The sequence below is a fragment of the Chrysochloris asiatica genome, unplaced genomic scaffold, assembly GCF_000296735.1.
Source record: "Chrysochloris asiatica unplaced genomic scaffold, ChrAsi1.0 scaffold00053, whole genome shotgun sequence".
Taxonomy (NCBI): domain Eukaryota; kingdom Metazoa; phylum Chordata; class Mammalia; order Afrosoricida; family Chrysochloridae; genus Chrysochloris; species Chrysochloris asiatica.
In genome coordinates this window covers 16921860-16948343 of record NW_006408571.1, presented here as the reverse complement: position 1 = coordinate 16948343, position 26484 = coordinate 16921860, and the positions used below count along the sequence as shown (strand labels likewise).

Below are 26484 nucleotides of genomic sequence, written 5' to 3'. Positions count from 1 at the left end.
ATTAAATAGTTGAGCCATAAAATACATACTGGGGACTATCTTTCCCCTCCCTCAAATCCCTCTAAGGTCTGTAAGAACAGAGAATCTTTCCATCTCTGGAAAGGCTGAGCAGACCTCAGGCCGTGCCTACCAGCTCCCCAGCAAGGCCTTTCACATGTCACTCCTCCTTAGCACGCCTAGCTTGACAACAAACCATACTCTGTTTGTCTGTCCATCAAACCCTAAACTGTTCAGCCTTAGTGCAAAGCCCATTTTTTCCCTCAGACCCTTCAGTCAGCAAGGGTCATAGATGGATCAGTGCTGCATGAGACTTCAGAGGTTCTCTGTTCACAACCCCTCAATTTTACAGACTGGGAGGTAATCCAAAGGTCAAGACAAAGTCACACAGGAAATCAGTTAGCAGAACCAAGACTAGAATTCAGATCTGAAATTCTGTGTTAGGCTTTTCCTTTACACTATGTCCTCTTTTCCTTAAAATCCATCTACCATTTGAAACTAATATACTGTTTTACTAGCTTTCAAGAGCTTTAGATTTCAAACACCTTTAAAAGTCTGCCTCATTTACTTCCAGTTATCAAAAGTTCACGGTTCGTACAGACTTGTACATTTATCTTCACCAACACCAGTTTACAAATGCAAAGAAAGCAACTCTTTAGTGTGTTCTAACGTAAGCTTACAATTAGTCTAATTTTAAAATGTAAGCATACAATTAGGCTTTACCAAAGAGTAACATGTTTATTTGACTTAAATTCTTTAAAATAATTTTTTTTGCAGTTGTCACATAAAAGATCTTAATGTAAAAAAAAAAAAAAAAAATTTTTTTTAAAGGAAGCAAAGAAGTGCATGAAAAACACCCAAAATGTTAAGATTTTATTTACAAAGCTTCTTTGTTGTACAGAAAGTAAAAATGCTATTACAATCTCAGCGTAACTGGTAGCCACAAATGGTTAAGACTCACTGATCACAGCTATCCACGCTACAGCAAGTCTTACACGGAAACCTAACAAACACAATTTTGTTGGGGTGTGAAGTCCCCAAGCTTGGTGGTGGATTTCCAAGAGGGACTAAATAGAAGAAGGTGGAATGTCACAGGAACTATTCTTTGGCTCTTTGGGTGGGTGGGTGTCCTGGGGTTTGTATCACAGCTACTTTTTTTTTTTTTTAAACAGCTACCAAATCCATGAGCAGTCCAACCAATACTGAACAGTTCTTTTTTTGCAGGTTGTTTGGGGTCTTAATCATCTTCTTCATCATCTGTTTCTCGCTTCCTCTTCTCACCTTTCCCGCTTTCTTTCTCCTCCTCTGTATAATAAGAAAAAATCATTTTGAGATGATTAAAATGGCATTTTGCCAAAGTTACTGCTAATGAAGGCTACAATATAAGATTTTCTTTTTTTGATGGTTGGGAGGCAAGAAAGATGCATGCTTGATCAAATCAATAGGTTACTGAATATATATAATTCAAAAGAAGTACAAACTGTACCCACCCACAGAAGCAACGAGAAAATGTGTAGCAGCACTTAACTCATACAGCAGAGTCAACCCAGTTTTCTCAATTTTAACTTATTCTCTCCCTAATTGTCCTTCAAAGTTGTTGGCCAACAGTTAGACAATTTGGAATCAACTAGCCTGTTTGTGAGTCATGCTCACTTATACACGACCTTGGGCAAGCTACTTAAAGAGCCTCTGCATGTCTGTTTCTTCATTTGTAAAATGCATGATTCTGAGGATTACATGAGACCAGATACATAAGGTACTTAGTCTAGTACATGGTAACTTCTTTACAATGCTTTATAGAGACACAAAGACCTATGCACAGTCCTATTTTCCTAATAAAAAGTCATGACTAATGAAAGTAACTATACTGGTGATAAATCATGTTCCAAAAAGCTCCTGATTAGGAACAAGGCTCCTAAAATCATTGCTGTATCAGTGCCTGGCAGATGCAGAGTAAAAGTATGAACCAAACTACCACACAATATTAAATAAATAATGGTTGTTTTAGTAATCTTAGTTGTGATAGGAAAAGGAGTAACACAAACAAAAAATTATGACCCAATTATTAAGCCTTCTTTATGAACAAATGCCAAACAAACTTTATGCCTAGCTATAATCCAAATGACAGGGTCTAACTAACACAATTAATTAAGTGTAGGGGAGTTAGGACTGGGCCTACCACCATTAATCTCTGAAGCAGGAGGTGGGGCGGCACTAGCATGCAGGTGGGTCACAGGGCTATGTAGGCCACCAGGACACAGGGCCTATTATTCTCTTCCCAGTGGGTTCCAATTCTAAATTCATAGACAACTTCACTTAATTTTTAGCCAACTCTTAAGAAGGTGCATGTTATTAGACTCACCTTCATCTTCATCTTCATCCTCATCTTCTTCATCTTCATCAAATTCTCCATCAAGGCCAAATTCTTCTTCCTAAAAAGTGGTAAACAGTATATTATTACCAGATTAATTCTGCCAAGTTGAAAAGTATAAAAATGTACTTTGCAAATAAACATAACATGCATCAAAGATACAACTATGATGACGTGGAGAGATGGAGCAGCTGGGGAATTTAGATCCAGAGAGGGAGAGGGACTGTGTGCTGAAAACTGGGGGTGGGGTGGGGTTGGTGGCAAGGCTTGCAGGGTATACCCTTTGGTTGGTTGATAATGCATAGAGGGGATTGTAACCATGGCAATGAAACAATATATGATAGAATGAATGTAAAACTAATGTTCTCCCATGTAAACTATCACATAATTCACAATAAAACATTAAAAAAGACACAACTATGTTGTTATTATTGTTATGTGCCATGGAGTCGATTCCAACTCTTAGCGACCCTGTACAGGGTTTCCGAGGCTGGAAATCTTTACGGGAGTTGAAAAGCCTCATCTTTCTCCTGCAGAACAGCTGGTAGTTTCAAAACTGCTGACCTTGTGGTTCCCAGCCCGATTCGTAGCCATTCTGATGATGGTGTCCCATTAATTAGATTATGTGCTCTGTTATGGCAGAACTATGATCTAACTTACTTTACATCTCCAACTATTACACAGAGCAGGCATACAACATATCTACTGAACCAAGCCCAACAGACAAGAACAAGTTCAAACTCAGTAAAACATACATCAACACACAGGTATAACCAACAATAGATTTTTTTCCCAGTATTTTCATCCTACTGAATATTCTACTCTTACTTTCAGCCAAAGTTAAAAGGCCCAAACTTAATTTGCAGAGTTAAGCCATATGCTTAGTTATCATTCAGCAGGCATTCCATTCAATAATTATTAAGTTGGGGGAGAAGCAAAATTCATCAGATGCATAAGTACTAACTAATTTTGTCAGAAGCTCCCTTCTGTTTGAAAATCTGCCCTTTCATTATAATTATCAATAGGAAGCAGGACAGAAAAGAGCTGCACTGACCTCCCCACTGGCTTCGTCTTCATCTTCCTCCTCTTCGAAATAAAAATCTTCATCCTCATCCTCATCTTCTTCTGAAAATAGTCCAAAAAGTCACTTATTTAAGTACTCTTGGTGTTTCATGGGACACATTTGCCAAGTATTAGAGCCCACAAGAAGAATGCTAAGCTGAGGTACAACCAGGGGAGACCATGAACTGCAGCCATCATTCTTCTTCCAAATAGCTAGTGCAATGAAGTCCCTCTGTCCAGCAGAGTCCCATGGAACCAGGAGATGAACTCTGCAATACTTACTGATGAAGTAATACAACATCTGGGGTTTGCTTCAAAACAATACATGAAATGGGCAAGTGTATGTATATGTAAAACAAGTTCAACTACAAAGCAATCATTGTTGAAGCTGGGTGATGGGCATGGGAATTTGGTACCACCACAGTCAACTGCCCAGGGAACTGTCCTAACAAGCCTGTGATCCAAGGAGCTGACTTGGTGGCACCTGCATCTCTCTTAAATTTTGTGAGGATCTGACTTCTCCTGGTGCCTAAAGCTTCTGTGCTCTTTCCTACCTCCAGCTTCTGTAATTCTTCCCTTTCTTCTCCGCTTCGCTAAACTCTGACTCAGTCTTTGAGTCTCAGGTAAACATCACCACCTCAGGCAGTCTTCCCAGGGCTCTTAATCCCGATTAGATGATTTTGTTAGGCAGTTAGAGATCAGGGAAAAGGGACTAACCACAATCAACCACAAAAATGCAGGAAACAACTTGACCTGTCAGGAGAGTCTAATAAAAGGAAAGACAGAAGAGGGAACTTTCCCCAAAATCAGGCATGTGGAGAAAAGGACTAAGACTGAGCTGATGTAATGGGAAAGAAGTACATCAACCCAGAAAATGAGGTAAACATAGGGATCAGGTGACAACTATTAGGGAAAAAAAAAAAAAAAGTAAAACCAAGAACACACTAGATGCGCTTCTCACTCACGAGGTGGAAGCCTGTTCTCCTCCCTGGAAGAGCATCTAGATGTTAATAAATCTTACTTAAACCTCAGTTTCTCTGGCTCCTTTCATGTGCATATTGTGCCTATACCCTACCAAGTCTTCAGGGGGCTAGTGGGACCAGACAGACACTTCATCCAAACTGTGACAATCTCACCACACCTGGTGTGTCTCCATTATAGTTCACTCTGCTCATGTGGGATGACAGATTTGTTTTTGAGTAGTTAATATTTCTTTCTAGGAGACAGTAAGCATCAAGAGGACAAGAACTATGTGTGCTATTTTCGCCCAGGCACCATCGCCCATAGCGCCTGGCAGATAGGAAATGTGCAAGCATTGGTTGCTCACTGATTTTTGCCCTCCACCCTCCAAGGAACTTACTTTACAAGTTCCTGCAAATATGATCATTCATCCTGTTTAAGGTAAATGTACAGGAAATGAATGATAAACATTTGGAGAGATGTTGAATTTTACCATCTTGTTTCAATCTGCTGGGGGGTGGGGGGTGGACGAGGGCAAGCAAACAAGCCTTCAGAGTATGATGGCATTAATTCCATTCCGACGAGAACTCTGCCATCTGTACCTCACCCTTGTTGTTGTTGTTAAGTGCCGTAGAGTCGGTTCCGACTCATAGCGACCCTGCACAGGGTTTCCAAGGCTGTAAATCTTTACAGGAGCAGACCACCTCATCTTTCTCCCGCAGAACCGCTGGTAGTTTCGAACGTCTGACCTTGCAGTTCACAGCCCGATTCGTAACCACTATGCTACCAGTACCTCACCCTTACCCCATGTTTTTTACAATTTCTGTCTTGGGTGCTTTTTAAAAGATGCCACTATGAAGAATGCCTCAAATACAGCCATACCAAAATTCAGCAACACCAGGAATTCTAGAACAAGTTCTCTTCATATGACTGTTATGAAAATCAATCTCCCTGCTTCCTCTACTCCTCTTTTGAGAAAAATCTGTTATCCAAAAAGTGACTGAGAGTAATCAAGTCAATGTACAGGGAAAGGCAGGTTGGTTAATCAAGAGAAAATTTTTAAGGTAGAAAACACAAAAAGATTCCTAAAAAATAAATGGAATGTAAAACACCTTGATCAAATATTGAAAATGCACTTGAACTTTATGGTATGGCCAGATCATTTCTCTCAGTGTTAATCAAAAGTAGAATCTTCACACATAGCACTTTAAAAGCATTACCCACTTAAACGCCATATAGCTAAGAAATGCAAGACAAGGCTTATTTGTATATTGGATATCACAAACATGCACCAAGTACCTATACTGGTGCCTACCGAGAGCCATAGCCTATGAATGGATAAAGATAGCTGAGGACTAAAGTGTGCCTGATCCAAGCCATGTATTTTCAATAATGTCATATGCATGCAAAAGCTGGACAGTGAATAAGGAAGACCGTAGAAGAATTTGATGCTTTTAAGTTATGGTGTTGGAGAATATTGAAAGTGCCATGGGCTGCAAAAAGAACCAATAGATCCATTTTGGAAGAAGCGCAGCCAGTGAGCTCCTTGGAGGCCAAGATAGCCAAACTTTGTCTCTCATACTACGGACATATTGTCAAGAGGGACCAGTCGCTGGAGAAGGATATTATGTTTGGTAAGGTGGAGGGTCAGAGAAAAAGAGGAAGACCCCCAATGAGATGGGTTGGGCAAGTGGCAGTATTGATGGACTCAAGCATGGCAACAGTAGAGGGGTTGGCCCAGAATCAGGCAGTGTTTCGTTCTGCGGTGCGTAAAGTTGCTATGAGTTGGTACCAACTCAAGGGCACCAAACAACCTAGGAAGATAATCGGAGCCTGGTTGGGAAGCGGCGAGAAGAGTGACAAGCACTCTAAAAGAGGTCCTCTACAAACATGAAGCTAACCTAGCTGTGGATACCAGGAAATGCTTCCTGGACGAGGCTCTGAAAAAAAGAGTAATTTGTATGGACAACTGGGTAGTGACCAAGAAAATGGAATAGTTCAGAGAAAGACCTATGACCTCTGTATCCTGAATTCATATCAGTGACCAGATTTACTTAATTAACAAACCACTTTTGCTCTGAATCATTTTAAGGCTTCAATGTCCCAAGAGCTTATTAAAATTAAGCAGAAGTTCTAGCCCCAAATGTAATGGAATAACTACACAACGTGAATGTACGTTCTTTTCTCAATAAAAAGGCACTGAGTAATGCATCTACTCACCTTCATCCTCACCGTCCACCTCAACATCTGAGTCAGGGGCTTCCTGGTCCTCTGGGTCATAGCCATCCAGGTAGGTCAGCTGAGGAAGGAGTTTGAATACACTCTCTCGGTAATCATTCAAGTTGGTAACCTCACAGTTAAACAGATCCAGGCTTTTCAGGCATTCTAATTTTTTCTAAAGAAAAGGATAAAAAAACAAACAAACCACAACTCCTAAACAAAAGGAACATGAGCAGCAAAACCCATCTTCTGAAGTGGTAAAACTCTAGGGTTTGTATTCAAGTAAGTTGCTACCCACTCAGTCTTGTACAAAAGGAAAACACTTCAAGTCCTGGCAACCTTTGAAAGCACTGGATTTTAATCAGTACCGCCCCCCTTCCTACAGGTGTCCTTCTGGATAACTATGTCCTTTTTTCAGGAGCTTACAGAAAAAATAATTTTAAATCACATTATTTTTTATTAAAACCACATCTTTTCAAAGTGTAAGGCAAATCAAACAGCTAGCTTAATGCTTGGTTCAAAAATAAGCTTTTAAATTTGAGTTAATAGTCAATGAGAAATTGGTTGGGTCTTCCATTCTCTGGGGTAGCAGTATGTGAAAAAATTCAGAGCTTTGTAACAGCCCCAAACTTCAGAAAGAACAACATTTATAAATTGGAAAATCTCCAGAGTAGCTGGAGACTGAATGCAGACCTTGCAATTAAGCAGCCCAGGGCTTAGTTCACTGAGCCACTATGGCTCCTTCTTCAACCTCAAGTACAGTTCTACTTAGGGAATAAGATGAAAACATTAAGTAGTGGACAGGAGATTTAAAAAGCATAAAGTGTGGGGACGCAAACATTGTCTAAGAAGATAGGAGTCAACATAAGGCTGGGGGAAAGGAATGAAAAAAGTAAGAAAACATTATTACACTCTTTCCTTCTTGGGGAAAAGTACTATAACTGATGCTGTGTTTTTTTTTTAAACCAGAATTTTCTGATAAAAATCGCTCCCATTTACCATACCTTGACATTGTTACAATACCTCATTTGTCAGTTTTATCCATCCTAAAACACTTATGAACTAAAAACTTAGCCCAAGAGAAGCTTTCTGAGTAGTCAAAGTAGACAGCAAAATGTCCCTGTATTTTATTCAGACCCTCATTGGTTAATGTCTCAGTTACCAGTATTTTAATACCAAGTCTATTAGAAGGTTTCATTAAGGTTAAGACTTATGAAATTGGAAGAACAGAGGTACTGTTACAAGGGTATAGTAACAGAAAGTGACAGCAGACCCTCACAGATAGAAGAGAGAGTGAGCCTAAAAAAGCTAACATAAAATGTGAGGTGTTATATGTAGTCTGTGATTTTTGAATAGGATGAGCCCAGAGGGCACATGGCTGTATGCCCTTGTAAGTGTAATTTGTAATAATGGTTCTGAAGAGAAAAAGCTTGGCATTTTTAAGTAGTTTAAAAAAAAAAAAAAAAAATTGGAGGGTGGGGCGATGCCTAAAGATTTATGTGGGAAAGCTTAGCTATCCAGAATAAATGACTTTGCTCTATGTTCACATTCACAAGGATCTGGGAAGAAATGCAGACAAGATGAGATCTTGTCTTCAGGATGTTAAGTACCTGTGTAATTCTGGGGAGTTACAAGAAGAATGGAAAATCTTTACAGCAGGGACCCTATGTCCGCTGACCAATTCTGGCCTGTCACCTGTTCTTATCTCTACAGGTGACATACAGCAGGGTTATAGCAAAAGGCAAATGTTGTACCCCTCAAAACACAAATGTACAATGATCTAAGAGTGCGTGGAACAAACAATGTGCTTATGTAACTTGGTCCTGAGTTCTTAAGAAAGCTGTCTCTGTGCCTTCTAATCTCAGGGAGGGCTGCTGTTTGCTTTCAGAATAGCTTCCCTACTGAGCAGGCCCCAAGTTCTAGAAGACCAGGTATGACTTCTTGCCAATGAGGGGGAAAAATGTGGAAATATCACCACAGACAACTAGCCAGTATACTGGGAACTCCTTTCTCCTCACCAATGTTGACTATGCTTGCTAAAACACAACCACAAGTAATTTCAGGCAGCTTTCCCAGAGAGGTTCAGTCTAAGACATTGTCTCATGTGAAGCGATGAACCATTTCCTAGATGTACCAAACGACAGCCTCTGATGTGTAGCTGGACACTGTGCAGCACACCAGACCCGTTCTTCAGTTTACTGACTATTCCTGCATACAAAACATCTAAGGCTGTTTCTAAAACCATAAGAATTTTTGGCTATTTCCTGCCAAAGGACCCATTATCATCAAACAGATGGGACATTGCAAACGGTATCTCAGAAAACAAAATAAATATGACAAAAAAGATGCTAAATAACTGTTAATATACTTTAGAATTCTCTTATGTGGTAAAATTATAATCTGAGAGGGTCCAGCAGGCACAAAAGACACTATACATAGCTTATCCAGAAGATTTCAGTGTAATCTATAAATACGGCTTTAAAAAATTACAATTCTATCACACCAGAAATTTGACCTAGCCATAATAAACATTAAACATTTTATTAACAATAATGTTGCTTGCCTTCTTAGAATTTAGAAGGGCTTTGGGGGATGGTTTGGATGGCCCAGGTCTCTTAAAAAAGGTGTCCAAGGAAGTTTGAATTGATGCCTTCTTTGTCTCTCGATTAATGTCCCTGTAGCAAGCAGAGGCATTCACAATCATTGCATTGACTTTACGAGCTGGGCTCAAAGTAGACGGTGTTCAAAATATATGTGGTTAATGAAGATGAGGATGGTGTTTTTTCCCCCTGAATAGTCTTAGACGTCATAATGGACCCCGCATCCCCTCCTCCCTTCACCTTCTCCTACAGTCTTATTGTATTCCAAGTTAGAACTTCAGGATCCAACCTGGCACCCCAGGAATCGGAAAAGCAAGTATAGCCCAACAGTGAGAGTACGGGCTTTTCCCAGAGAGGTTTTGCCATTGAAGAACACAGTGTGTGACTTGGGACAAGGAGCAGCCTCCTCTAAGCCTCAGCTTCTATAAGACGAGGAACCATGCATGCTATCTACCCACTTTGTATACAGTTTTGAGAATGACTGATAACATACAGCATCTAGTGCATAGGGTTAAAGACAATGACGATCATTTCTTAGCTACCAAAGTCCCTTGGACATCACTAGCAGGTCAGGAACACCCAAGCCAACATCTCCCACACTATCTTTCTTCTGTTCTGCCTTTCTGTGAGGGCACTGACAAAGGCTTCTGAATGAAATGTCAAACAGGGCTCAGGATGTCAGGAAAATTAGGCAACCGTCAGTGATCTAGGATGGAAAATACTGCCTAATCCTCTGTATTAGGAAAAAGGGGTTCCCATGCTCACAGTGACCCAGAATTGATAGGCGTGTCATTAGCATATAAATAATAAAGGCTTAGTGTAGCCTATCAGACTGCACGAATAGTCAGCGCTCAATTTAGTGTTCCTGCTGGAATCCCTAGCTTAGGCCAATATGGGCAGAGGGTAAATTCTAAGACACAGAAGAATAGGTCCCAAGGGCAATGGAAAGCACCATGAACTTGAATTTCAGCTCTGTAAACATCTCTAAAAGGAGGACAGTCATTCTCACCTCTCTGAGTTATACAAGGGTACGATGAGATAGTGTTTGAATAAAGCAAAACTCAATAAATGTCTGCTTCAACACTGTAAAATGGGGGTTTGGTTTGGAAGACAAGAATAAAATCAGTAAAGATGAAGGAGCCTGAGTATCGTATTAGGGCATACCTATAACAGAAAAACAGTGACAACATTTGTGGAACAAGGGTAAGGAAGAAGTAGGCTCCTAACATTTATAAGAAATATTAGTTCTTACATACAGTTGACTTGAAATATAATAAAAAAAGGAACTCTGTAGATGGCCATTACATTTACATAGGAGTGGAATCTCAATTGCTAATTAGAAAGCAGGACCTCACAGTTCTGAAGGAAATCCTTTCCATTAAAATAAGCCATAATTTAACTTTATCTTCCCCTGAAACATAAGCATTTTCATTTATTGTGACACCAGAAAAGACAGAGACAGCAGAGGAGAATGTCTTATTATCTCCTTTTGGGTTCTGCTCCTCTGAATCCTGAAAGACAATGCCTATCTTCTGCATAATCTTCTCCTAATTAATGTTTGCTGTAAGGTAAGTCAACCCCAAATACTGACTTTATATAAATCAGTAAAAACAGAATGCTGGTGGCTTCTTCGCATAGTATGACACACATTTGATTCCCTTCAACTGTATTAAAATGAGAGTCTACTTTCATTCCAAATTACAAAATGTCCTATTTAGGGACAGTCCTGTAACCAGTTTGAATGCACAGGACTTCCAGGTGGCAGCCTAATAACCCAGGCTGTAGGGCTGCTGCAGATTCTGCATTCACTTTACTGGTTACTTCTGTCTTTGGGAGCTCTTTAACGGCCACTACAACTTCTACATGGACTGCCTCCACATTTGTAAAGCCTTCCAATTTACAAATGATAGTAAGCATATTACCTTATTCTCGGAACCCCTACATGAAATAAGGCAGGGAATACCAGCCCGTTCCAAAATCTAGGAAAACTGAGGCCTAGAGAGAAGCAGCAACTTGCCCGAAGTCACACAGTAAATTGACAATCCAAATGAAATTTAAACTTAGTTTAGTCCACAGTTTATCCCAATATATGAAACCAAGGAGAAGTCTGGGGGATTTTTAAGCAAAACTTTCTAAAACAGTGACCAGCACAAGGTCGTGAATGAGAAGATCTAATGTCGTGGTGCTCTTCTTGGACTGTTCCATCTACAATTCAGATACGTACTTAGTATAAATTTGAAATTTTTACTATAAAAGTACAGACTGGCTTGGTCAGCCATCTGGGGAAAAGGTAAGAAAAATGCTTAACGCAATAGTCAAAATATGAATTTAAAAAGATCGTCAAAAAAAACCCTCCACCATTGGAAGCCACTACAATGTTAGGGAAGGAGAGAGAAACCACAGGAATAAAGGCAAAATGAAAAGCCCTCACCTTTAAAATTGGATTTGTGTGTATATGTTTTAAAAATCACATTTTTCAATTACTAGTCCCAACCATTTCCCTTGCAATAAAAAAAATATGAAAATGAAAATGACCAATAAAATCCTGGTTTCCAAATTCTTATTTACTTACCAAAGGTTCCAAGGTGCTGATATCTTTCAGTTTATTTCCACTTAAGTTTAGATGTGTGAGGTTTGGAAGTTTTTCCGCTAACACATCCAGACCTCCAAAGATTCTATTGTCACTAAGCTCAAGCTGCAAGAGAAAATACATACCACACACACATCAGCAAGGTGATAAAAATAGCAGAAAGTGTTCTCAAATAGTTATCAAGATGAGCAGATGGTTCCTATTTCTATGACTAAATCCAAATTAGTAGTTTATGAATCCTACCTAGCAACTTTAAGGGAAGGAAAGACGAGACGGGGACAAGGTGAGGACTGCTGTGTTTTCATAACCAGCTGCTAATAATAAGTTTGTTTGAGAATTGGCTTCTAACATCACCGAATACATTTTCTAACCTAAAAAGTAGGACAAAGCAACTTAGAATCCTTTGAGAAGTTTTAATAATCTATACCTGCCAGGAAAGGGTAAATGATCCGTGCATTCTGAACATCGTATTCTGTGTGCCAAGTAAAGCTTGCTTTGCCCACCTGAAACCTAACCTGCTGTGCACAGTGCTGATACATTGTGGGTTCTACATTTGATAGCCACCATGGAATGCTGGTACGGAGTCTATTAGAAGTGGGCCACACCCCAGAGATAAGCCCTGAAAACATCCCAACAACTGCAGTAGTAACAGGGCAATGGTCTCAGGGCTGATGAAAGCAGCTCCTTGGAGGCCATTTCTTGTGTAAGCTTGGCACTGGCCTTTATAAGAACCTACTCTAATTTCCTAGCTGCAGGTCAAGTAGCAGCGGCAACTAGTGTGCCAATGAAGGAATGAGCCTTCACCAATGATTACAATCGCAGAGTAAGAGAAATTGGAGCCTAGAAAGTCCCGTGGAGAGCACTGAATCAAGTTCTTCATTTTGAAGATCAGAAAACTTAAACCACACAGCTAGTTTCAATTCTATATTTTAAGTGCCAATAACAGTAACTGTATCTAATCTTAACACAGTCCTGAAGTGCCAGGCACTGTTGTAGTACTATAAATACATGAATTCATTTGACCTCACAACAAGCCTTTGGGGTAACAGACTTATTATCTCCATATACAGATGAGGTAAATGAACCACACAGCAACTATGTAGCAAGTTCAAGGTCATACAGCTGGTACAATGACTGTCTTCAGAAAATCTTCTATGACTTCCCCTCACTACACAACAAACCTCTAATAGCATGAAAACTTCATGTAATGCAGTCTTTGGAATGCAATGAAAAATATTACATGATACGGAGTAGAGAGACTTTTAAAACTTCAAATTATTTTTGAAATGAGTTTTATATCCCAGTAAATATCTAGTCATGCTCTAGATTAAGAGATAGATAAGAGCAAAGAGCTTTGTTCTTATAAACAGTGACCACTTCCTATGGTTGATTCAAATATTACACGCATGTAGTATTCACATCCTTTTGACATATCTTAGGGCATAGAAATAACATGGCAATCCACTAAAGAATTTGTTGCTGTTATTGTTAAGTGCCATTGTTATCAATTCCATTCATAGGGACCCTGTACAATGTTTCTAAGGAGTGGCTGGCAGCTAACCACCAACCTTGCAGTTAGCTGATCCTACAGCACCAAACAAGGAATTCGCTAAAGGATTTAGTAGAATATTTATTTTGAAATGAAATAAATGAAAATTCTGGAAGCCAGTGACATTTATAAAGCACTTTTTTTCTTCCTTTTTTTCCTTGAGTCTGGTTCTTATAAAAAATAGGAAGAAAATTAAGTCCATATTGTCTGTGGGAACATTTAATCTGCCTTTAAGTATTAATTTTTAGATCTCTTCACTACCATCTCATCGTATCTTTAAGGTACGTGGCCTTCTTAGAAAACAAGGGCTGCTGCATGTTGCATAACCAACTAAATTTTTTACCCAGAAGACTTGGAAACAAGCAAGTCCAGCTCAAAGATGGTGGATGATCACACAGTTTTGAATTCTACATAGTTCTGGCACAAATTCAATCTCCAGGGAAGACACTGAAAGGGCTCAGCACACCTTTTCCAAGTCTACATCCCAAGGCTTCCACCTGTTATTTTTCTTTTCTACTTTAACACAATTTACAAATTTCAGTTTCTCACTGTGGCACTCGACTGAACTGGCTCGAGCTGGTTCAAAGCCCTGGATTCAAGTTTTGAAATATCAGAAAGATATAATAAGTCCCACATACTAAGTCATTGATGCTAACTTTCTGAATAAGTCTGACAGTACAGACACCAGAACCATTTAGGACAATATAACAGGATGCCAGGAAAACAGAACAAAACCACTAACATACTCAACTATGGATTTCTACCATCAAGTTTGTGAAGATGCTAAAAAGCCACTGTACAAATCTAAGTGAGCTAATCAGAGTTTCCACTATCACTGATGACCCATGCAAATAGAACAAGATTAAATTTGGACTTCAACAGTGCGTGCTTGTTGGTGTTGTTAAATGACATCGAGTCAGCTTCAATTCAGTGACCCTGTATAGTGTTTCCAAGGAGTGGACAGTGGGTTTGAAATGCTGATGACCTGGTAGCTTGCAGGACACTGCTGTAGTACATGCTTGTTGTTAAGTGCCGAGTCGATTTTGTCCCATAGCAACCGAGGAGCAGCTGAACTTGAATTGCCAACCTTGCTGTTCAAACCAGCACAGTCCAGCGCATTAACTACAGCACCATACCAGGACTCCTAGTACATGCTTAGAAGGGAGAAAACTACAAATTTAAATATAATAGGATTCTTTCTGAGCAAAAAACAGGGTCACATGAAACTCATGAGGACTGCCGGAATAATAATTGCCTAAACAATTAAGAACACTTTTTAGTTGTTAATTCATATACTTAATCAAAAATAAGTCCCTCTTGGGACTCAAGCGAGCCAAAATAATAGCCTACCTGCACTTTGCCTAAACTTGATTACAGAAATAAATTTCTTTCTGTGTGTGCCTTTGTTTACTCAAGTTCCCTAGCACAGCAAACACCAAAAACAGAATTCTGGAAAACTGACATCATCCGACAGTTTTCCCTATGTAATGGAAAAGGTAATGGATTGTTGTTTTACTGTGTGCTGTCAAATCAGTTCCAACTCACAGCAACCCTGTTTAAGGTTTGCTGAAGCTGTAAATCTTTACAGGAGCAAAAAGCCTCGTCTTTCTCCCGTAGAGTGGCTTGGTGGATTCAAACTGTTGACCTTGTGGTTAGCAGCTCCATGCATAACCTACTAGGCCACTAATGTCCCTTAAGGTAATGGATTATTGTTGTCATTGTGTGCTGTTGAGTTGGTTCTGACTCACACTGACACTGTACAGGGTTTCTGAGAATTCCAGGCAATGGGTTGTTATTGGTGTTGAGTGCCCTAAAGTCAGTTCTGATCCATAGTGATGCAGTACAGGGTTTCCGAGGAGTGGCTGGTGAGTATGAACTGCTGACCTGTGGTTCAAACTGACTTTGCAGTTTAGCACATGAGCCCACAGCGCCACACCAGAACTCCAGGTAATAATAGACTATTGTTGTTGTTAAGTGCTGTGGAATCGGTTCTGACCCAGAGCAACCCTGTATAGGGTTTCCAAGGAGTGGCTGGTGAGCTTCAACTACATACTTTGTGGTTCAAATGACTTTGCAGTCTAGCACATAAACCGACAGCGCCACACTAGGACTTTAGGAGCAAAATCTGTCTGAGCTTGTGGCTGTGTGCTAAGACAAACGGCCAGACTAGAAAATGTTAAGTTTCTTCTATCACTGATATTGTAGGGCTCTATGACAGATAAATGTGCTAGGACAACAGAAACACTGTTCTTAATACTTTTATCCCTTTGGAGGAGCGTTTAAAAGAAGGCAGACCAGTGAAGCATTAAAGATAGGCCATCAACTAGAATAGGAAAATACAATAGTTTTGTTTCACTAAATGAAATCTTCCAATCAGCTACAACACATTTTAAACTCTGTTGTGGTGCTACAGGATAAGCATTGGACTCTTAACTGCAAGGTCGGTGGTTCAAACCTACTGTATAGGATTTCTGAGAACTGTATAGGGTTGATATGAATTGACTGACTAGACATTTAACAACAATCATTAAGAACTATACAACAGATTCTAATTATTTTAATTATAAACCTGAAGCATCTTTAAACTTACCTGTTAACCAACATGTGGTGGTTTTGTGCTGTGGAGTCGGTTCCAGCTCATAGCGACCCTGTATAGGGTTTCCAAGGCTATAAATCTTTGCCGGAGCAGAAAACCTCATCTTTCTCCCATAGAACAGCTGGAAGTTTCAAACTGCTGACCGTGAGATTAGCAGCCTGACTTGAAACCACTACACTAAAACATGTGGTGGTGGTTATGTGCTATGGAGTCAGAACCGACTCATGGCAACCCTGTTCAGGGTTTCCAAAGCTGTAAATCTTTACGGGAGCAGAAGAAAGCCTCATCTTTCTCCAGCGGAGTGGCTAGCAGTTTCGAACTGCTGACCGTGAGATTAGCAGCCCGACTCATAACCACTACGCTAAAACATGTAGAGAGATGTATTTGTGATTCCCAAGAATCACATACTAAGAACACATCTTAGCTGATATTATTTTATATATATATATATATATATAGAATTTTAACAATTAAGTTATCCATAAAATAATTATCCTCATAATTGCTATTTATTATTATTTCTAAATATCACATCAATTCTGCAAGGTAAATCAGTATCACCAGTTTTTATAGGTGACGAAATTGAGCCCTGGAGAGATTAAGTAGCCTGCATAAGATCACCCAACAGGGAAATGATCGAGCTGGAATTCAACCCCAGGCCTGCCCAGTTTCAAAAGTCATATACTACTTTCTGCTACACTAAGAGCTTCCTTACATGCAAAAGCATACGTTTTCCCTCCCCAGGATAGTTCTCTTTTATTGATAAAGAGAAAGTGCTTACCTTTTTTAATTTCGGCAGTTTGGGGAGATTCGAAACTGAAATCAAGCCTACATTTATTAAACTGAGGAACTCTAAGTTCACAAATTCAGCTGTTAAACCCTCAATTTTTCCATCATTTGATCTGCAGTTGTCTAGGACAAGTTCTCGAACCTGTTTCAATAAAGAAAAAGAACAAGCTTTCAAAAAACAGAGGAAACAAAAACTCCCACCTTAGACCTACACTAAGTTATAAATAAACGAAAAAAAGATTACGCCTTTAAAAGCAATATCCTTCTATGTGTAACAAATTAGACTGTCACTAGGGATAATAAAGATTTCGTTTTCCAGAGATAGAAAATGGTTCTTTTACGTGAAGAACCTACAATTATATTTATGCAAATAATCACCTTGCCAACAACTCCCTCTCTCCATGAGATATTCATAAGCACAACTATGCCATTTTTAAATCAGCATTATCACTTTTACCAAAAAAGGGGGACAAGGACAGGGGCCCAGGTTAGCCTGTAGAAGGTGCATCAAAATATGGTATACCCTTTTATTTTCCCACCAAACATGCTCCCCAAGAGAAACTAAATAAAAATGTAAAGTGAAGATGCCCCTTTAATTTTCCAAACTACGGGAAAAGAAGCAAACTTGACTTTTCCTATTAAGATCACTAAGATTTGGAATGTTTCTGCACTAAAACACTTCCCCCATCTGATTTTATTACCAAGATTATCTTCACATTGGAAGGATTCAAGATGCAAGAGGCCTTAATTCCAAACCAAGATCAATTTGGTATATATATGAGAAAGATCTACCTATGGAAGAGGATTGTTAGACATTACAATAGTTACCTTTTTCATTGCTATAAAATTTCCTTTGAGGTTCTTGATATTCAGAACTCAAATTCAAATCCATCCCACAACATCTTCTGACAGATAATATGGACATCATACCTTTTCTCAAAGTCACCACAGTTGCTCAATGGAAATCTTATACAGGGTCATTATGAATTGGAAGCAACTTGGTGGCACTTTACAACAATGCATCCAAGGTGCAACTATTGGTCTCTCCCTGTTGGAAACAAACAGTCCAAACAACTAATGGTCCCTGTGAAATAACACAGGGGAGCCCTCACAACCCTAAGACCAGAATCAGATGGTGTCCAGCTACCACTACCAACCGCTCTGAAAAGGGATCTCTGTAGAAGGTCCTGGAGAAAGTGGAAGAAAAATGTGGAACAAAACTCAAGATCATAAAAAGACCAGTTGGAGCAACTGGTGTAAACCCTGAAACTCACTCACCTGAAGCCTGGAACTAAACCCATCCTTGAGACTCAACTTTCAGCCAAATGAGACAGGCCTATATGCTGACCACCACTAGGGAGGTACACAATCAACCATAAGAGATCAAAAGAGTAGTTTGTGCCCAGAGATAAATTTGAGAAAGCAGGAATGAGCAGCACGACAAATGGAAACAAACACAGGAAGGAAGGTGGGAGAGTGCTGTTACATTGTGGTGATTGCATGTTATGTAACAAAGTATGTATGAATTTTTTAATGGAAATCCAATCTGGTCTGAAAACTTTTAAAGTCTATTGTGCAGACATTGCCTGTTATCTACAATGACAATCCCTGAGAAGGGAAACTTTTTAACAATGGTCCAATCAACTTACAGTGATGCAATTAGTTTTAACTGTACCACAAAAGCATTCTAACAATGAATCTACATGCATTACAGAATGGTATCCTTAAGGGAGGTGCTGAGCTGATAATTCCGAAGTGAGGAAAAGCCACAGTAACAATATTTTAATCCTCCCACATAAAATCCAATGGTACTGGAGGTAACTTATTGTGCCACTTATAGTGAAGTATTGGTGAGTCAGTTCCAACTCATAGCGATCCTGTATAGGGTTTCGGAGGTGGGTTTGAACTGCTGACCCTTCGGTTAGCAATCCAATGCTTATCCTATAGCGCCATACCAGGATTAATCGCTAGTTTTTCTTTGCTACACCACTCTGTCTACAAGCCCTGGTTAGAGGATGTTTGCAGGTCTTCTCCCTTCACTTCTTTCCTTTTTTGCACTTTTCTTTAGACCTTTACCTTTCTTCCCTCCACTGACAAGGATTCAGCCCTACTGTGTGTGCTCCATGACCCATTTGGTTTTGGGAATCATTATGACTATTTGACAGAGAATTTACAATACAAAATGATAACAAAAAGCCCAGATCTAAGTGAGGCAGAATTAAGAAAGTCATACTGCCTCTTTTGGCATGTTTTCCTCCCAGTTCACTGAGTAATATCATCTCTTGAACATTCTCTTAATTGGTCAAAATTACACTTTAATCAGTACAACAGGTCATCAAAAAATGCCAGAAACTCGAATGTGGTTTTAACACTGCTTACCCAAGCAATAGTAAAAAGAATCAAGAAGAAATTGACGGGGGACGTTAAGTTGGTTTCGCATAGGAAATCCAAGTGGAAGAATCCACAAGCAACTGGCTAGACCCATGAGTTAAGGCTCAGGGGAGGTCTGGGTTGCAGTTATATATTTGGGATTCCTCGGTTATGAGGCAGCTGAGAAATGGGACAGCTGGTAGTTTCGAACTGCTGACCCTGAGGTTAGCAGCCTGATTTGTAACCAGTATGCTACCAGGGCTCTTTTCCACTATGAAAATCATTTTGACCTTGTGGACCTCTCAGAAAGGGTCTCTTCCCCCAGATGCACTCAGAACCTCTAGTCCTTGTAGATTCACTCCAAATAAAATTATAAAAGTGTATTTTCTGAATTATTTTTAAAAAATGCTATAGAAAGTAGGGTTGGCCTTGGGATCCCACAGGCCATTTAGAAAATAGGAAGAACCCTTCTTCCATTGAATATACTCTTATCATAATACAGACAGGATAGTCAAATACAGACTATCCCAGGTTAACCGTAATGGTTATAATGTCAAGTGTGATCTAAGACTGAGTCGGGGTTTCATTGTAGATGTGTTTTTAAGGCCAAATGACTTTATTTGTCTTCAGTTTGAAGAACACCTAGATTATGCTTGTGTTTCATGGCCAGTTTACAAGGGGACTTCAAAAAGTTCACGGAAGAATCCCATCATCTTGACATTGTATTTTTCCAAGAACTTTTTAAAGCCCCTCATATTGCTGATAAACACAAGGCCAAGTTAATGGGTTCAGTTAACCTATTATTGTACTCCTATTGTTATCTGAGGAGTCTTGGTGTGGCACTATATGGTAAGCACTGGGCTAACTATGCAAGGTCAGCGGTTCAAACCCACCAGCCACTCTTTGGAAACCCTGTATAGGGTGGCTATGAATAAACTTGATGGCACTTAACAATATTATTATCTGAAAGGTCAACAGTTCAAATCCATTAGTGGCTCCTAGGAGAAAGGCATGGTAGTGTACTTGCGTAAAGCTCTAAGCCTTGGAAACCCTGTAGGGCCGTTTCACTCTGTTCTGTAGGGTCACAGTGAGTCAGAATCGATTCAACACAGTGGGTTTGGGGAAACGTGTTTTTAATAAGGAGTCTCTGAATGGTGCAGGTGGTTAAGAGCTGGGCTACTAAGCAAAAAGTTAGAGACCTGAGTCTATCCAGAGGACGCTGAAAGAAAAGCCTGGCCATTTCCAAAAACAACCACTGAAAACCCTATGATGTAGAGTTTTGTTCTGAACCTGGGTGGCAATTGATTTGACAGCAACTGGTTTGTTCCTTATAAACCCAGGGATGGTTTATTTTCTTTCCCTAAAGGGGAGGTGGGGGCTCTTTTCTAAAAAAAGATACGTAATTTCATTTTTTCTAAATCTGAAACAGCTTTCCATCAAAGATGTATTCTCAGATTAGAGAAAATGGCTAAAGATGGCATTTTAATCATCATTTTAAACCATTTTATACGTAAGGATAGGAATTATTTTATATAAAGTATTAGTATTGTCAGTTACTTCACTGAGAACAAAGCTAGTAGTAGAGCATGTACATCACTGAAATTGGTATTGTCAGTGAGATAGATATGAGATTGTTGTTAAATGCAATCAAATCAGCTCTTACTCATAGCAACTACACAGGTTTTCTGAAGAGCTGCTAGTTGGTTTGAACTGCCTACCATGAGCTGCAGGGTTTATCCTACAGCGCCACACCAGGACTCCTGGATTTCACTAGTGACCTGAATTTCGTTGTATTCTCAATTTGGAAAATTCCTGTTATTTTGTATGTGAGGGTCTTAACCTTCCATTACACCAAACATGCCACTCTTTGTCACAAACACCTCGTTCAGTTATCTTTCTGGGGAGCGCTAGCCTTGAGTGACTTTTGAGTTTTTTGTTCAATATTAGAAAGCCAAGTAGTTTTTCCTGTGGGTCAGCCCCTTCCCCTGTGCGACACTGATGTGTGCTGTATGAGGGACTGAGACTTTTCCTATCAGTTTACTAAAGAAAAGGTCGATTTTTCTCTCCTTATGTCTTCCTTCTTTGATATTTTTTCCTTCAATTTTTGGTATCTATTGTTAATCTCTATTATGATGTAATTTTGGGCTATTTTTCTCACCTTAAGTCTTCCTTCTTTGATTTTTTTTTCCCTTCTGTTTTTTGGTGTTAATTTCTTTTATTGTTAATCTCTACTAAGATGTCATTTTGAGCTTAACCAGGTATTTATAATTGGTTACTTAGGAACTTTTTCCTTATATAAATATTAAATATATTCATGGAAGGAAAATTAATAGGCATCGATAAGTCCCCAGAATAATAGCTATACATAAGCAAAAAGAAGAAAATAGAAATCACATACCCTTCTCACCATAGCCTACATTTTGGCATGTGTCACTATACAATACTATACTAAACTGTATTGTTGTTGTTGTTGTTAGGTGCCATCAAGTCGGTATCCACTCAGAGACCCTATGCACAACAAAACAAAACACTGCCCAGTCCTGGGTCAACCTCACAATTGTTCATATGCCTGAGCCCATCACTGCTTCCATACTGTGCGCCAATCCATCTTGTTGAGGGGGTCTTCCTCTTTTTCTCCAACCTTCTACCAAACATGAAAATCCTTCTCCAGGGACTGGTGCTTCTGATAAAAGGAATTGATAAATCTAAATGATTTCTAAGTCCTCTATCTTCTTTACCCTCCTTTTGTGTTCAAAACATCTGTTAAAATTGAGGAAGGCCACCAATCAGTTTGGTAAAATTGCTTTGTTTAGAGCAGCCTTGGAAGTTGGAAATGAGAACACATTTGGGGAGAGGATGAGAGAAAAGAAATTGCTTCCATCTCCTCTCTGGCTCTCCTTGACCTAGAATTTTCTGAGTCACCTTAACTTAAACAGGGCCTTATAAGCAATTCAGGAATTGGTTGTTTGAAACTTGAAGTGTGTGTTTTCTTTAGACACAATGCTATAATTGGATGTTACACCCTAGAGTTTAGTCCCTAAAAAGTCTGTTTGGTTAACAATAGAGTTCAAAATTTCCAATACAAAGGTAGCTATTTTAATTGAAGACTATAGAAAACAAAACTAGAGTTAAATAGAAAGCAATGTGGATTTTTGTATTTATCTTAAAATGTTAGCAACAAAAGCAAGTCAATTGGAAAAGGAAGAAGAAGAAAGAAGAGTACATTTGACTCCAAGATTCTACTTGTAGTAGAAGACTAGCGAATACTGTATTAGGTCAGATAGCTTTCTAAGTTGTAGACAGACACAAATATAAACGTGCTTGCCCAACCCTTCCTCCTTAGATTTCAGCAGTCCTGGTGGCATTTGGGGCACAAGAAGAACCTAGAGCCGTTTTTCTTTTATTAGAACTTCTGGCATATTCTGGAAATAGATCGGAATTGCATGGACCTGGCCTTCCCCACTGGCCCAAAGTCCATGTTCATAACTGGTCTCCCATACATGTTCCTGAGGAAGAAGGCAGTCTTCACGCTCAGGAAATACTGTGAGGCAGGAGGAAAGAGGTATTCTGTTTCCTCAAATGTTACTTCTCTGTTGCTAGTCAACAATCAGGCGTGGCTCCCCTGAACTTCCTGCTGTCTGTCTCACTCTATAAACTCTTCCACATCTATATGCATCATAGCCTTCTTTTTAATACACATTATATTTCTTGTGTCATCTTTGTGTAGGAACTCCAGGTTTTTATCTTTAGTCCTCTTAGGAAATTCATACAGATGAGGCTTTCTGCTCCCATGAAGATTTACAGCCTTGGAAACCCTATACAGGGTGGCTGTGAGTTGGAACAGACTAGACTCTACCACACACTATCACCACCTACCACACCAGTGGATTATAGGCTGGACTGCTAACTGCAAGGTCAGCAGTTCAAATCTACCAGCCACTCTGCAGAGAAAAATGGGACTTCTTGCTCCTATATAATACAGCATCAGAGACCCTATAGAGGGTGGTCTCTGTGAGTGGAAACCAACTCGATGGCACACAACCACATCATTACTGTCTTTCCCACTCTCAGTCTCGATGGTACAGAGGAGTTTCCCAAGGGCTAAACAATGCCATTCCTCCAAGGGCTTAATACTGTACTTGTACATTTTTGTGTTTAAAAATGTGTTTATTTCCAAGTACAGAAAATATCTATAAAACACACATAAACAGAACTTCTTTAAGAAGTCCTCAATGAGTTAGCTTTAAGAATGGCAAGAAATTGTGAGAAACCAAAATGTTAGAAAACTCCTGACCTACATAATTTTGACGGTTTAACTTCAAGTTGCCAGGTGAAGACCCGCACAACGCACATCAAGAAGCCACGTGACAAGCTGAGTTCAACTTTAAAGGCGTTCATTACCTTTGAACCATTCATTTACCGTATGAGTACATTTGCACAAAATTACTTTTTTAAAAGTTTTTATTTGCACAAAATACTTTTTTTATCTTATTAAATGATCCTTCAAAATCCACAGCATTTTTTCTGTAAACTTTCGTTTTAGATCAGTAATCGTTCCTCTTCCAATTGAGGGCCTAAGTCCCAACGCCAGGGGCAGCAGTGAGTCATCCCATGGGGAGAAGGGCTGTGCCTGCTGTCTCGTTCTGCTCCTCAAAGACTAATTTCAACCGTTTATTCTCGGGCCAGTGCTGGCCATTAGAGGAGCTGCTAGTTTCAGGTGGCTTTTCAACACTGTGGCTAGTGTGACTAACAAACGACATTTTTAATTAAAAAAAGGAATAACTGCACATATTAACATATTTTTTAAAACTAAAAATTTACTTAAACTATTTCATTTATTAAAAACTACCATACACTGGGAACGCCAGGCCAGTTGTATTTTCTGGAAGGAACAACATTATTTTCTTAATGAGTATGTTAAAAGGAATTTAGTTTGAGCGCCAAAGGAAAGAATTTAAATTCCAGATCTAAGCCCTCCAAAGGGTGGTTATATAGCAAAGATCAGAGGGCAAACCCACCAGAGTAAGAACCCTGGCATACGTTGAGTGAATTTTGTCCAAAACGGATCATTCCACAGTCTGTAAGTACAAGGCAAATAATGCAAAGGTGTGGAACTAAGCCCTCAAGGTGAGCAGAGCTCCCTGGAAGTCCTACAATCTGCAGCAGGTCCTTAACCATTCAGTGCGCCTGCACATGGCGAACACAAGATGTCTGACGGAGACGGATGATCTCCACGCCATGCCATTCAAGCCTCAACCGTACACCCCAGGAAGCCAACCAAAACGCCCATTCTCACATCCTCCAGGGCAGGGTGGGATCGCCCCACTTGGGCGGCAGCTCCAGCCTCAGCCATGGCCACGACCTCAGAATTAGGCAGCAGAGACACAAAACCTCGAGCGAGCCTACTGATTCCACAAGTTCGCAACTTGTTAACCACAGACACCAAACCACAGGGATGGCGCCCGGGGGAAACCCCGGAGAACCCCACTCACCCACGGAGGGGGCCAGGGAGGTGGGAGCACCGCACTAATTCGGGAGGAGAACCAGTGGAGATCAAGTGGGCGATACTTAAAGGCCTGCCCCAAACACCAGCAAGCCGCAAGGCGCACTGGCGGGCCCGCTCCGCCTCAGGCGAGCACGTGCGGGAGCAGAGGCCGCTAGGCCCTGCAAGCTAACTGAGGCCGGCCGGCCAGGCCCTGGGCAAGAAGGCCGCTGGCGTTGCCCTTTTAAGAAAGGGGGAGACGGGCGCCAGGGCGCCCGAGAGGCGATGAGTCGGCGGCGGCCGTAGCGCGCGCTCCCGCCAGTGCAGGGGAATGCCCAGGGGGGCGCAGGCTGAAAAGAAACCGCTTGTCCGGGCTCCGGACGCGGTGACCGACATCAGTCGCAGCTGGCGGCCTGGGCAGGTCGTTGGGCTGAGCCCGCAGGCCAAGCCGCCTCACCCGGCGGAGGGAGACGGGCGTCCGCCAACATGGCGCTGTACACTGCCTGTGGCGCGCCCCAACTGGCGCGAGAAACTGCCGCCCGCCCACCCATACCGAGGGGCCAGCCTCCAGGGGTATGGGCCCCCGGGCAACGCCGTGGCGGCGCAGGGTAAAAACGAAGCCGTTGCACCCCGTCGCTACAGCGACTGGCCCGGGTCGACTTTGAGTCCCGGAGACATGGAGAACGAAGGAGGAGCAAAAGCGAAAAAAAGGGAAAGATAAAGTTATTTTTAGGCTTGAAAAATGGCGGGAACAGCGTTCTTTTTTTCAAACTTGGCCGAGGAAGGGGCAGCGGTTACGCCACCTCCGCCCCGCCCCTCCCCCGCACCGCGTGCGCCAGGCCGCGCCCGCCTGTGGCCCAAGTGCCCGCGTGGGCTCCTCGCCTTCCTCGGGGGAAAACAGCCCCCTTTTCAGTCCGCAACCTTCGCACTCGGCCAAGCCGGCCCCTGCTGCGAGGCCCGGCTGGAAGCCCCCCGCTCTGCTCGCGCCCGCTCTCCGGCCGTCCCAGGGCGCGCGGAGACCTGCTTGAGCCGCATAGGGTCTGGGCCAGCACACTGTTCTTCCGCGGCCCGGCCTCCGCCCGGCCGCGCATCCCGAGAGGCTGCAAACATGGCTCCCAGTGTTACACAACCCCCGCCTCCCTCCCTGCCTCGCCGCTGGCCACACGCACATGCGTTCCCTCCGGAAAGACGCCTCGGCCGGCGAGGCGCTCAAAGTTAGTTTTCCCCAAGCCCTTCGCCATCTCCGGGCGGCAGCGGGGGGCCTTCGGGCGCCAAAGAGTTAATCCCGCGCGCTCATTGCCCCGTCGCGCCCGCCTGCCCGAGCCCGCGAGCTGCGCCCTTCCCAGCGCCAGGGCTGGTGAATCCGCTGTCCCAGCCCCGCAGGTGGCCACCATTGCATGCAAAGTCATGGGGGGACGAGGGCGCCCGAAGGGGTTCTGCTTACAGCCTCCGGGGTCCGGTTCCTCAGTTCCAGGTGAATCCTTCTCTCCATGGTTCCCTCTGCCCCCCTCGTCACACTTAGCATTCCGCGGAGGGGGGAGAGGCGTCCTGCGCTGTGCAGCGAGGGCCGTCGGCAGATGTCTGCTCGCGGCAGAGATGGGCGGCGCGGTCCCGGGTGGCGGGCGGGCGAGCGAAGCCCCTGGAGCCAACTTACTCTCAGGAGCGGAGAGAAACCATGGAGGGAAAAGGGGGCTGGAGCGCAGCGCTGGTCTCACTACCGCCGCCCTCGGCCGCGGCCCCGCACTGCGCTTAAACCGGCAACGCCGCGCGGGCGGATGCTCGGCTCCACTCGGCCCCGCTCGGCTCGCCAGTTGCGGCTGCACCTACGATTGGGAGGGGAGGGGCGCTGGCCAGGGAAAAGGCGCAGCCCGGGGGAAGGGAGCGGTTTCCTCCCGCCC

The 26484-nt window shown here is 41.8% G+C and overlaps 1 protein-coding gene across 1 annotated transcript; it reads right to left on the bottom strand.

Annotated features, from left to right (window-relative positions):
* Positions 1-1234: 1234 nt before the first annotated feature.
* On the bottom strand, positions 1235-26078 carry ANP32B (acidic (leucine-rich) nuclear phosphoprotein 32 family, member B). The gene is made up of 7 exons (XM_006863144.1): positions 26031-26078; positions 16727-16876; positions 11783-11905; positions 6611-6785; positions 3423-3490; positions 2360-2429; positions 1235-1302 (listed from the first exon to the last, which is right to left on the bottom strand). The coding sequence occupies exons 1-7, from the start codon at positions 26076-26078 to the stop codon at positions 1235-1237; spliced, it is 702 nt and encodes a 233-aa protein (XP_006863206.1).
* Between the last annotated feature and the right edge of the window lie 406 nt (positions 26079-26484).